The sequence below is a fragment of the Callithrix jacchus genome, chromosome 12, assembly GCF_049354715.1.
Source record: "Callithrix jacchus isolate 240 chromosome 12, calJac240_pri, whole genome shotgun sequence".
Taxonomy (NCBI): Eukaryota; Metazoa; Chordata; class Mammalia; order Primates; family Cebidae; genus Callithrix; species Callithrix jacchus.
Window position 1 is genome coordinate 66,890,376 of NC_133513.1, and position 12,493 is coordinate 66,902,868.

General features: G+C 38.1%; 1 protein-coding gene across 2 annotated transcripts in view; it reads right to left on the reverse strand.

The window, feature by feature from the left end:
* Window positions 1-12,493, reverse strand: part of REEP3 (receptor accessory protein 3) — a 111,236-nt gene that overhangs the window by 55,665 nt on the left and 43,078 nt on the right. For both annotated transcript variants that reach the window (XM_002756324.6, XM_035268276.3), the window contains exon 2: window positions 9,419-9,491. In XM_002756324.6, the coding sequence (XP_002756370.1) occupies window positions 9,419-9,491 (73 nt within the window). The remainder of the gene's footprint in view (window positions 1-9,418; window positions 9,492-12,493) is intronic.

The window sequence follows — 12,493 nt, forward strand, 5'->3', positions numbered from 1 at the left end:
TTGCTTTCTCCAACATTCTTAGAATAAGAACACTGGTTTCCTAGAAAAGCTACAGCAATTACACACGACTTGGAAGTAAACACTCTATTTTCAAGTCATGAGATGGAATGAGCCTGAAAAAATCTGCAAAACCATACTAATTCTTCAGTAAGTTTACATTTCAATTACTGCAAGACTGAAAGTCTTTAAGTAGGCCATATCAGCCACACTATGCAGGAAATTATATCCTAGGAAAGCTCTGTTTTAAAAATAGGCAAAGGAAGAAAGGAAGGTTGCCAAAATACACAGTACTTTCCATTTGTTTTGATTTGAACACAGCATCTGTTTTATCAGGTGCAATCTACCATTTGCAGGCTTAAGGGGAATGGTAGTAGTTAGGGTGGGAAGAAGTAAATTAACAGAAAATGTTTGCTTTCTGAAAATAATTTTGAAGTAGATAACAGCGGAATTTAGGTCATAACCAAATACCACAAAGAAACTGGGTTTCGGGATAAATGTTAAGACTGGACTACATACTCCTTAACCCAGCAGAATCAAAGCTGGTAAACTAGATCAGTCCACTTAAGAAATGTACATGATCTTAAGCACAATATTTGATGTATACTTAAAAGTCAACTTTTCTCATTTATTTATTCAAGAAACAATGAGTACCTATTATGCAGCAGGTACTATTCTAGGTACAGGAATATAGCAATTAATAAAACAACAAAACACTTCCCCAGGGAACTTATTCTGGTGAAGAAGACAAACATATACAAATGGAGAATATAACATCAAATATTACAAAGTGCTATTAAAAACATAACAGGGCAATTTTAAGAAGGTTAATTTTTACTAAGAAAATATCACATATAAAACAAAGCAAATTTGGATAAGATTACTGTATAGGAAAACTTTATGAGGACAGAGTTCTGATAAAAGTGTTAAGAGTCTGTTTAACAATGAGAACACATGGACACAGGGAGGGGAACATCACATACTGGGGCCTGTTGGGGGATCAGGGGCAAAGGGAGGGAGAGCATTAGGACATATCCCTAATGTGTTCGGGGCTTAAAACCTAGATGATAGGTTGATGGGTGCAGCAAACCACCATGGCACATGTACAACCACGTAACAAACCTGCACGTTCTGCACATTTATCTCAGAACTTAAAGTATTAATAAAAGAAAAAAAAAGAATCCATTTAAATCAGATGGCTAAGTTTAGGACTTAGCCTTGCACTGAGTGCAAGCAAATAATATTCAAAATTTTTGTCAGAGTAAAATTAGACTGGAAATACTTAGAAGATTGTCAAGCTTTAAACAATTTTATTTTTTCAAAGGAGGAACTTTACAGAATTTTCAAAAACTTCTATTTCATTTTTGAACCTCTTTGTTACAGGTGATTTCAATGCTGATGGGTCCTGCCCTGGTAAGCTGCCTGAGTGTCCTTCTTGGAAAATACCTACATGGCTGTGGCCCCTGAACGTCTAGCTTTGAATTAATCAGATGCACATTCACTGGCTGGTTGTGAAAGCTGTTTCAACTTTTACGTGAGGCTAGAATCTTCGCCTGTGTTTCTAAAGGTAGCACGGTAGAATAGAGAGAATAAAATACTAGAAACAGAAGATCTCTGATCTGGTACCAATTCTGCCTTTACGATCCATGTGACTACAGGTAAATTTGCTTCTCTATGCTTGTACTAGTGGAATATTTTCTATGCCTACTTTATGGGACTGCATTAAGGATCAGTGAGATATTATTGGAGTAGGCAGAAAAATGCCCTCTCTCCCCTGAAGATGTCTGTGTCTTAATCTCTGGAAACTGTGAATATGTTAGGTTACACTGTAAAGGAGAAATATGGTTGCAGATGAAATTAGGGTTGCTAATCAGCTGACCTTGAAATGGGAAGTGTATCCTGGATTAATCAGGTGGGCCCAATGTAATTGGAAGAGTTCTTATAAGTAGAAGAGGAAGCAGAAGAGAGAACCAGAGAGATGACAGCATGGAAAGGTATCAGCCTAACATTGCTTGGGGATAGAGAAATAAAGCTATAAACCAAGGAATGTGGACAGCCTGTAGAAGCTGGGGAAGACAGGGAAACAGACTTTCCCCTAAACCCTCCAGAAGGGGCGAGGCCTGTGAACTCATTTTACATTTCTGACCTCTAGGACTGTAAGTGAACAAATTTGCGTTTATGTTGTTCTAAGCCAATAACAGTGTGATAATTTGTTTCAAAAAAATATCCAGAGTAGCAAATGAAAATAATAAAAGTACTTTGACACTGGTAGGAAATAATTTAAACAGAAAATATTATTATTCCAAGGTGACATCTCAACTTAGTCTCTCTAGCAGCCTCCCCCTGACCTCACCACCCTACCTGAGGGTCTCACACTGTCTGTCATCCAGGCTGCAGTGCAGTGGCACAATCAGGGCTCACTGCAGCCTTGACCTCCCAGGTTCAGGTGATCCTCCCACCTAAGCCTCCTAAGTGGCTGGAACTACAGGCACACACCACAGTGCCCTGATAATTTTTGTAGAGATGGGGTTTCACCATGTTGCCCAGGTTGGTCTCAAACTCCTGGGCTCAAGAGATCTGCCTGCTTCAGCCACCCAAAGTGCTGGGATTACAGGTGTGAGCCACTGTACCAGGCCTCTCTAGCAGGCTTGACAGCAGGCAATTTGGTTGCTGGGAGGTCTTCAGAGTTGATACATTTCCCTGTCAAAGGCAGATGCCCTGTCCTTGTTTCAGTGGCTGACCATTTATTTTGCTTTTAGTTCTTATTTTATTTGTGAGGTAGAGTTGATTACCATGTAATTATCAAATCAGCTCCAGCCACCTGTCTTTCATTTGCCCTAGGTTCTCCTCAATTACTCATTATTCTGGTCTCAAATGGATGGTTAAGAAAACTTTTTTCAGGGTACTAGGCTTAATACCTGAGTGATGAAAGTCTGTACCACACACACCATGACAATAATTTATCTATATAACAAACACGCACAAACCCTAAACTTACAATAAAAGTTAAAAAGAAATGCTTTTCAGAGTCATAGTATTACTGCAAACTTATGTACAGATAATTCCAGCTTTATTAATGAGTATTCTCTAAAAACAACTGTGTAAAGCAGTATGCTTATTATAAAACTAAATACACACATACGCATATATCTCATTACATATCATATTTATAGTTTTCTCATTAGTTTGAATGCTAATGGATTCTCGTCCATAGTTAAAATTATGTTCACACTTGATCTTAGCCAAAAGGCCAAGAAGCAATTAAATTATCTTTATGAAATAGAAAATTTCAGGGTTAGATTATCCTTATTAATCCCCAATTTACAAAATAATCTAGTAATGAAAATCTGAGTGTTGTATCAAGACTAATAAAACACATAAATTCTTGTTTTTAAGTCTTTGAAAATTAATATTAACAAAGTTTAATTGATGTACAGCATTTATAAATGGATTAATCTTTCTGATTTTTATTTTATTATTATTGTTACTATTTTTTTTGAGACAGGGTTTCATTCTGTTGTCCAGGCTGGAGTGCAGTGCCGGAATCACGGCTCACTGCAGGCTCAAATTCCTGGGTTCAGGTGATTCTCCCACTTCAGCCTCTCCAGTAGCTGGGACTACAGGCATGCACTACCGTAACTGGCTAATTTTTATATTTTTTGTATAGACAGGGTTTCACCATTTTGGCTAGGCTGGTCTCAAACTCCTGGCCTCCTTCTACCCACCTTGGCCTCCCAAAGTGTTGGGATTACAGGTGTTAGCCACTGCACATGACCAAGTCTATTTTTTATTACAGTTCATTTAATATTTTTATATTTCTTATTGCTATCCCTTTACTTTTGACTTTTATTTTAGGGATGATATTTCTGTGCTTACTGATAATATCCTCAAGTTATTAGAGCTTCTCATCTAAACAATTTGTACATAACTTTTTTCCTAAAAAAAAGAGCAGAATTGGGAGGGAAGATGGGAGAATACCATAAGCACAAATATATATACAATGCACACACACCCAGCAGCACACCAAATTATTATATATCTTGGGCTTCTGGAAAGCTTTCTAGGTGAAATGGGTCCAATGTTGAGAGGCATAATACCCTGTACTTCAACTGCACATTGAATTAGACTCAGAAAAAGATCTAATTTAATAACATTATAAAAAAACATTCCTAATAGGGAAATGGTTCCCATTTATTAAGCACTGGCCAGAAGTAGATTCTTCAACTCATATTTTCTTTCTTTTTTTGTTGGGGGGAGGAAGGCAGGAAGGGAGGGAAGGAGGACGGTAGTGAGGAAGGAAGGGATGAAGGAAGGAAGGAAGGGAAGAAGAGCGGAGGGAGGGAGGGAAGGGAAGGAAGGAAATCAAGCAATGAGAGAGACATTGCCGACCTGGATCTAGAGGTTTACAAGTTGATTTCTTTTTTTGAGAGAAGGAAAGAAAAAAAATAATAATAAGTAAAGGAGAGGAAGAAAGAGAAAGAGAAAGAAGGAGAGTAAATGGAAATATTGCTTTATTCTGAAAAAAATTGGGTATTAATAATGGCCAATCAATGTTTCATTTAAACTTATGAGTAGGTGTGATGTGGTATTGACAAGAATGTATATTTGTGTATTTGAAGTGGAGAGCTCTATAAATATTTATTAAGTTTACTTGTTCCAGATCTGAGTTTGAGTCCTTGATATCCTTATTAATTTTCTGTCTCATTGAGTCTAAGTCTTTATGTATCTGGGTGTTAGGATCGTTAGCTCTTGTTGTTGCATTGATCCTTTTACCACTGTATCTTTGTTGCTTTAAAATCTATTTTATCCGATACGAGATTTGCAACTCCTGCTTTTTATTTATTTATTATTTATTTTTGCTCTCCATTTGGTTGGTAAATCTTTCTCCATCCCTTTGTTTTGAGTCTTTGTGTATCCTTGCATGTGAAACAGGTCTGGATGTAACATGCCGTTGGGTTTTGGCTGTATCTTTTGATTGGGGGATTTAGTCGATTTAAATCTAGGGTTACTGCCATTTGATGTTAACTGGCTGTTTTATCCATTCGTTGGTGTAAATTCTTCTTTATGTTGCTGCTCTTTACTTTTTGGTATATTTTTAGAAAGGCTAATACTGGTTGTTTCTATGTGTAATGCTTCTTTCAGAAGCTCTTGTAAAGCAGGCCTGGTGGTAACAAAATCTCTGAGTACTTGATTGTTCACAAAAGATTTTATTTTTCCTTCAGTTGTGAAGTTTAGTTTGGCTGGATATGAAATTCTGGGCTGAAGGTTCTGTTCTTTGAGGATGTTGAATATTGGCCCCCACTCTCTTCTGGCTTGTAGAGTTTCTGCCGAGAGATCTGCTGTAAGTCTGACAGGCTTGCCTTTGTGGGTAACCTGACCTTTCTCTCTGGCTGCCCTTAGTATTTTCTCCTTCGTTTCAACCCTGGTGAATCTAACGATTATGTGCCTTGGGGTTGCTCTTCTTGAGGAATATCTTTGTGGTGTTCTCTGTATTACCTGGGGTTGAATGTTGACCTGCTTTGCTAGTTTAGGAAAATTTTCCTGAATAATATCCTGAAGGGTATTTTCCAGCTTGGATTCATTCTCTCCGTCGCATTCAGGTACACCTATGAAACGTAAATTTGGTCTTTTCACATAGTCCCACATTTCTTGGAGACTTTGCTCATTCCTTTTTATCCTTTTTTCTCTAATCTTTTCTTCACGTTTTATTTCATTAAGTTGGACTTTGACCTCTGATATCCTTTCTTCTGCTTGAAAAATTCGAATGTTTAAACCTGTGCATACTTCTCGGAGTTCCTATTGTATTCTTCAGTTCCATTAATTCACTCATACTCCTCTCTAAGTTGTCTATTCTCAATAGGATTTCATCAAACCTTTTTTCAAAGTTCCTAGTTTCTTTACGTTGGGCTACAACATGTTCTTTTAACTCACCGAAGTTTGTTATTATCCATTCCTTGAAGAGTACTTCTGTCACTGGGAGGCGCTTGTTCTCCATCAAGCCTTGTTCCATTGTCGATGTGGAACTGTGATCATGTTTAGAGGGAGAGGCATTCTGACTTTGAGTATTCTCAGCTTTTTTACGCTGGTTTCTTCCAGTCATTGTAAATTTATCCTCCTGTCGTCTTTGAATTTACCAACTTTCAGATTAGGTCTCTTGAGTGGGCGTCCAGGTTGTTAGTTCCCAGGGCCAGAACAGTAGCGTTAAAACCGATGGTGCTTTTTTTCCCAGGATTCTCCTGTGGGGTCCGTAGTAGGCGACTCTGCCTTCCTGGGGCTCCAAACCTCAGTCAGAAGGGGAACCGGTCCCGTTTACTCTGTGCCGAGTGCTGCGGCGCTGAAGTGCCGTCACAGCCGCTGCGCCGGGCTCTGGTGTTGTGCTGGGGGCCTATGCGGGTCCTCCAAACCTGTTTACTCTGCTCCGAGAGCTGCTGTGCTGAGGTGCCAGCGGAACCGCTGCGCCGGCCACGAGAGTCGTGCTGGCAACCCGTGTGTTTCCTCCACTGGGGATCTTCTGCTCCGTGAGCGACCAGAATTTGTCTGAAAGTGTGGCGTCCTCTAGTTCTCCTCGCCTTCACTGAGAGCTGCAATCCTGGGATGTTAGCAATCGGCCATCTTGGATTGTTCTCCTCAACTCATATTTTCATGGTGTTTGGAAATGATGGCCAACTCTTACCTTTTTCTTCCAAAAGAGAATTCCAATTAAAATATTGCACAGTAGGGCAGAATGTTGTCTATGGAATTGTACAAGGCTGTAAAAGCATTACTGTGTTGCTCTAAGTATATTAATAATATGATAATGAAAACAATAAGCAAAAGTGTATTATTTGACAGTAATTTCATGTTACTGAATCCAGTAATAAAAAATTTGTGGGGTTGGGCACTGTGGCTCATGCCTATAATCCCAGCACTTTGGGAGGCTGAAGTATGTGGATAACCTGAGGCCAGGAGTCCAAGACCAACCTGGGCAACATAGTGAGACTCCATCTCTATAAAAAATAAAAATAATAAAAAATTAGCTGGGCATGGTGGTACATGGCTGAAGTCCCAGCTACTCAGGAGGCTGAGGTAGGAGAATTGCTTAAGCTCACGAGGTCAAGGCTACAGTGAACTATGATGTGTTCCATTGTATTCCAGCCTGGGTAATAAGAGCAAGATCCTGTCTCAAAAAAATAAAAAATAAATAAATAAATACAATAAAACTTCTCGGTTGTATTTCATGTTTAGGAGCTTTTCCATTTCATTATTTCCAGTGATTAGTATACCATTTTATAAAAGTATTAGTCTATGACTTATTGGAAAAAAAAAAGTTGTCCTGTAACACAGGCAGATTGAGAAGCACTATTGACAGACATGCTGGCATCTAGAAACCAATGTATGCCAGCACTATAAAATAATATGCAAAGTATTTACTCCAACATATATTAAAATATGAACCTTCAAACCTTGTATAAAATGAATTTAAATTACCAGAACTTAATATGGTTCCATCTTTTAAGATTAATTTCACCAATTGTAGGTCCAAAAGATACATATATAAAAAAATGGAAAAATTTCAGAGCTCAACTATGTAACTTATTTACCTCTGCCAGATGTATTCCACTATTTTTACTTGTATTAATATAGACTTTACTTTAGAAGTTAGTTTTAAATACAAGAGAAAAAAAGACTATAAAAGTTTAATGAAATGAGTTAGTTAGGCCGGGTGCAGTGGCTCACGCCTATAATCCCAGCACTTTGGGAGGCCGAGGTGGGTGGATCACGAGGTCAAGAGATCGAGACCATCCTGGTCAACAAGGTGAAACCCCGTCTCTACTAAAAATACAAAAATTAGCTGGGCCTGGTGGTGCATGCCTGTAGTCCCAGCTACTCGGGAGGCTGAGGCAGGAGAATTGCCTTGAACCCAGAAGGCAGAGGTTGCGGTGAGCTGAGATCGTGCCATTGCACTCCAGTCTGGGTAACAACAGCGAAACTCGGTCTCAAAAAAAAAAGAAATGAGTTAGCTATAGAAGTTTCAGAGTCTGTCCCTTCCTCCAACCCCACAAAAACCCTGAACATAGAAAGAATCATGATCTAATCTTCTAATCTCTGATCTGATCATTTGACCAACTGATTACAAGACTATCATCTAAGATCCTTTACAAAGAACCACAGCTACATACCCTAAAGAATCAAACACAGGTGCTCAAACAAATCGTTATATGTGAATATTTGTAGCAATACTATTCATCATAGCCAAAAGACAGAACAATTCATATGTCCGTCAACAGATGAATAGATAAGCCAAATGTCGTACATCCACACAGTAGAATGTCATTCGGCCATAAAAAGGAATGAAATACATTCTACATACCAAGACATGTATGAACCTTAAAAACATTATGCTGAGTGAAGGAAGCAGACTCAGAAGATCACATATTATATGATTCTATTTATATGAAATATCCAGACTAGCAGATTGGTGGTTGTCAGTGACTTGGGGTAGGAGAGGATGGGGAGTAACTGTTTAATGGGCACAGGGATTTATTTGGAGTGATGAAAATATTTTGGAACTAGAAAGAGCTAGTGTTTGTATAATATTGTGATTGCATAAAATGCCTCTAAAATGGTTAATTTTATATTATGTGAATGTCACCTCAATCTTGAAAAAAGAGCCATAGTTATTGATATGCTGTTATCTTGATATTGACTGCTTATCCTGTTGATTAACCACCAGTACAGTATGCTTTTGCTATCCTCTAAAAATTCATTCCATCACACATACTAAACTAGATCAGAATTTGTAGGTGGTGAAGGCCATTTACTATTACATCATGTAGATAAAATGGGAAATGAGGACAACTTCAAAAATGTTAAAAAATAAATGTTAGTGACAAAAGAAAATTAGGGAATAGAAAAGAAGAAACTAAAAACAAAGAAATACTGAGGACTCACTGCATATCAAAACAAAATCGTTACAAATAGAGTCTGATTCAAGAAGGAAAAAGATTGCAGTTGTCAGATGGAGTATCTGCAATATTCATATCGATTAGAAAGTGATGAAACACCTACAGAAGAAAAAGGCTTTGGGGCCAGAGAGATATATTCTCAATGTACCTATAAATTTATAAGGCAAAAAACCCCAGAACCCCCCTCCCCAAGTGAAACAAACAAAACTTCTCCAACCCCTTATTACACTGGATTTTATAGACTAAAGCAAGAACTATTCAATTACTCATTTTGGGAACCATACACTTATTTTCATTGAAACTCCACTTTGGGGTTGTTTTCAAAGATTTTTAAAAAGTTTAGTTTTGTTACCTCACATTCATAACACCTTTTAACCCAAAACATTACTCCAGTTATTTTTAAGAGGATAGCAGTTTTTCAGTGTATATCATTAAAATATTAAACTCAGATTAATCACGCATAAAACTTTACTTACATATTCCTTCACGTTTTTTGTTTTCACAGCTTTGTATGAATAATATGCAGGATAAAGCATTCCAAACACCAGCCTAAAAGTAAAAAGAATGAGAATACTGTTAAACACAACAATGCTTTTAAAAGCTCATAAAAATTTAACCTAGGGCTGGGCGCGGTGGCTCTCCCCTGTAATCCCAGAACTTTGGGAGGCTGAGGCGGGTGGATCACGAGGTCAAGAGATCGAGACCATCCTGGTCAACATGGTGAAACCCCGTCTCTACTAAAAATACAAAAAATTAGCTGGGCATGGTGGCGTGTGCCTGTAATCCCAGCTACTCAGGAGGCTGAGGCAGGAGAATTGCCTGAACCCAGGAGGCGGAGGTTGCAGTGAGCCGAGATGGCGCCATTGCGCTCCAGCCTGGGTAACGAGAGCGAAACTCCATCTCAAAAAAAAAAAAAAAAAAAAAATTTAACCTAATAGATTAAAAAATAACTATAAATTTGTGTAAATTAAATCTACTCAGAAAAAGTAAAAATATATTTTTAATAAAAAGATAATTTTAATATTTCAGAAGCAGTTTCATAAAAATAAAAACTTTATCTTTTGAAAAAATTGACTTCTGAAGCTTTTTTTTCTCATTGCAAAAAATATTCTGTGGTTCCTTGAACAACGTTTAGAAAATTCAGGAAATCGCCAAGAATAAAACAAAAATTGCTCCAACCCTACCAGAGATTATCACAGGCAACATCTTATTGCACACAAATCCCACTATTTATCTATTTGTAATATACCTAAGACATAAACATACACATACACAATTTGTGGTAATAAAAACTTGGTCCTTCACTAGACTAGTTAGAAGCACTGGGTTCTAATTATGACAGAGGTGTAAGGCAATTCTTGATACATTAACTATACTATGCATTAAAATAACTTTAAGTACTTATAAATTGACTTTAAATCACTAATAGAACTTAATTTAATGCCATTTGTAAAGATCAGCAAATCCCAGATCCAGGAGATATGTACAAGTGAATAATAAAAACATAAGACACAGAAATTTTATGACATAGTATACACAGTTCACAATGGGTATTTTCACATATGGCAAATCAGTTTTTTGTTCTGAGATGTTATCCTACAGTATTTTTGCTGATTGATTGATTAACATGCTGTGTTGCTCTGTCGCCCAAGCTGGAGTGCAGTGGTGTGATCTCAGCTCGCTGCAACCTCTGCCTCCCAGGTTCAAGTGATTCTCCTGCCTCAGCCTCTGGAGTAGCTGGGATTACAGATGTGTGTCACCACACCCGGCTAATTTTTTGTAGAGACAGAGTTTAGGCTGGTCTCAAACTCCCGACCTCAAATGATCCACCTCCCTTGGCCTCCCAAAGTGCTGGGATTACAGGTATGAGCCACCACACCAGGCCAATGTTATTCTTAATGTCTGCGTTGCATCACACATTGAGGTTCCCTTACTTTATATAAACAATCTTATAATTACAACCTTTTGATTAATTTCTGAGGTTTTACTATTCCACATAGCACTGTGAAAAACTTTGTCATCACTGATACTCACTTCTTGGTTGTGATGTTGCTGCTTCAAAGGGAACACTCATTTTTTATCTATTAATCTATTCTCATGCCTCAACCTCCTGAGTAGCTGGGTAGGCGTGTGCTACCATGTCTGTATAATTTTTGTATTTTTAGTAGAGATGTGTTTTTGCCATGTTGCCCAGGTTGGTCTTGAACTCTTGAGCTCAAGCAATCTGTCATCTGCCTCAGCCTCCCAAAGTGCTGGGATTACAAGTGCAAGCCACAGTGACTGGCCTAATGTGTGTTTCTGAATACCAGTAAATTGGAATTTTTTTTCTCAAGTGCTTACTGGCCTTTTGATGAGTATATGATATCTTTCTATTTTTTTCTGTTGTTTTAAATGGCCATTTTTAAAAGAATATTTTATATAAAAGTTGGAAAGATAGTACAGATAGTTCCCATATACTCGATACCCAGTTTCATCTACTACTACTACTATTATTATTTTTAGACGGAGTCTCGCTCTTGTTGTCCAGACTGGAGTGCAATAGCACGATCTCAACTCACTGCAACTTCTGCCTCCCCAGTTCAAGTGATTCTCCTGCCTCAGCCTCCTGAGTAGCTGGGATTACAGGCGCCTACCACCATGCCTGTCTAATTTTTTGTATTTTTAGTAGAAATGGGGTTTCACTATGTTGGTCAGGCTAGTCTTGAACTCCTGACCTCAGGTGATCCACCCGTCTCAGCATCCCAAAGTGCTGGGATTACAGGCGTGAGCCATCGAGGCTGGCCAGTTTGCCCTATTATTAACATCTTATATTGGCAGGGTACGCTCATCACAATTAATGTGCCAGTATTGATTTTTGTTTATGAATTAAACTTTATACTTTATTCAGGGTTCCTTAGTTTTTACCTAGTCTCCTTTCTCTGTTCCTAGGATAGCACATTACACTCAGCTGCCCTCTTAGCTTTTTTGGCTGTAAACTTCTCAGACTTTGTTTTTTGTCACCTTGACAGCTTTCAGGAGTGCTGGTCAAGTATGTTGTAGGATGCTTCTCTATTGGAATTTGTTTGCTGTTCTCATGATTAAAGTGAGATATGGGTTTTCAAGAGGAAAATTATACAGGTCAAATGCAATTCTTATCACATTATATCAAGGACACAGTCTATCAACATGACCTATCACTGCTGTTAATCTTGACTACCATGCTGAAGTAGTGCTTTGTCAGATTTTGCTTTTACTCTTTTTTGTCCACTTTTAACAACTATATTATTTGGAAATAAGTCACTATGTGCAGCCCATGATTGAGTGGGGAGTTGTTCTCCGCACCTTGAGAGTGGAGTGTCTACATAAATTCCAAATAATTTAGTTGTAATTCTGCATGGGAGACCTCTCTATTCTTCCCCAGTATCGGTATGGATTCATGGATATTTATTTTATACTTTGGGTTATAATCTAGTACTACTTTATTCTGTTGCTCAAAGTTTTGGCCATTGGGAGATATTTCAGTTAGCTCCTATGTCCCTTTGACATATCTCTATCGTTGTGAGGGTTCTGAA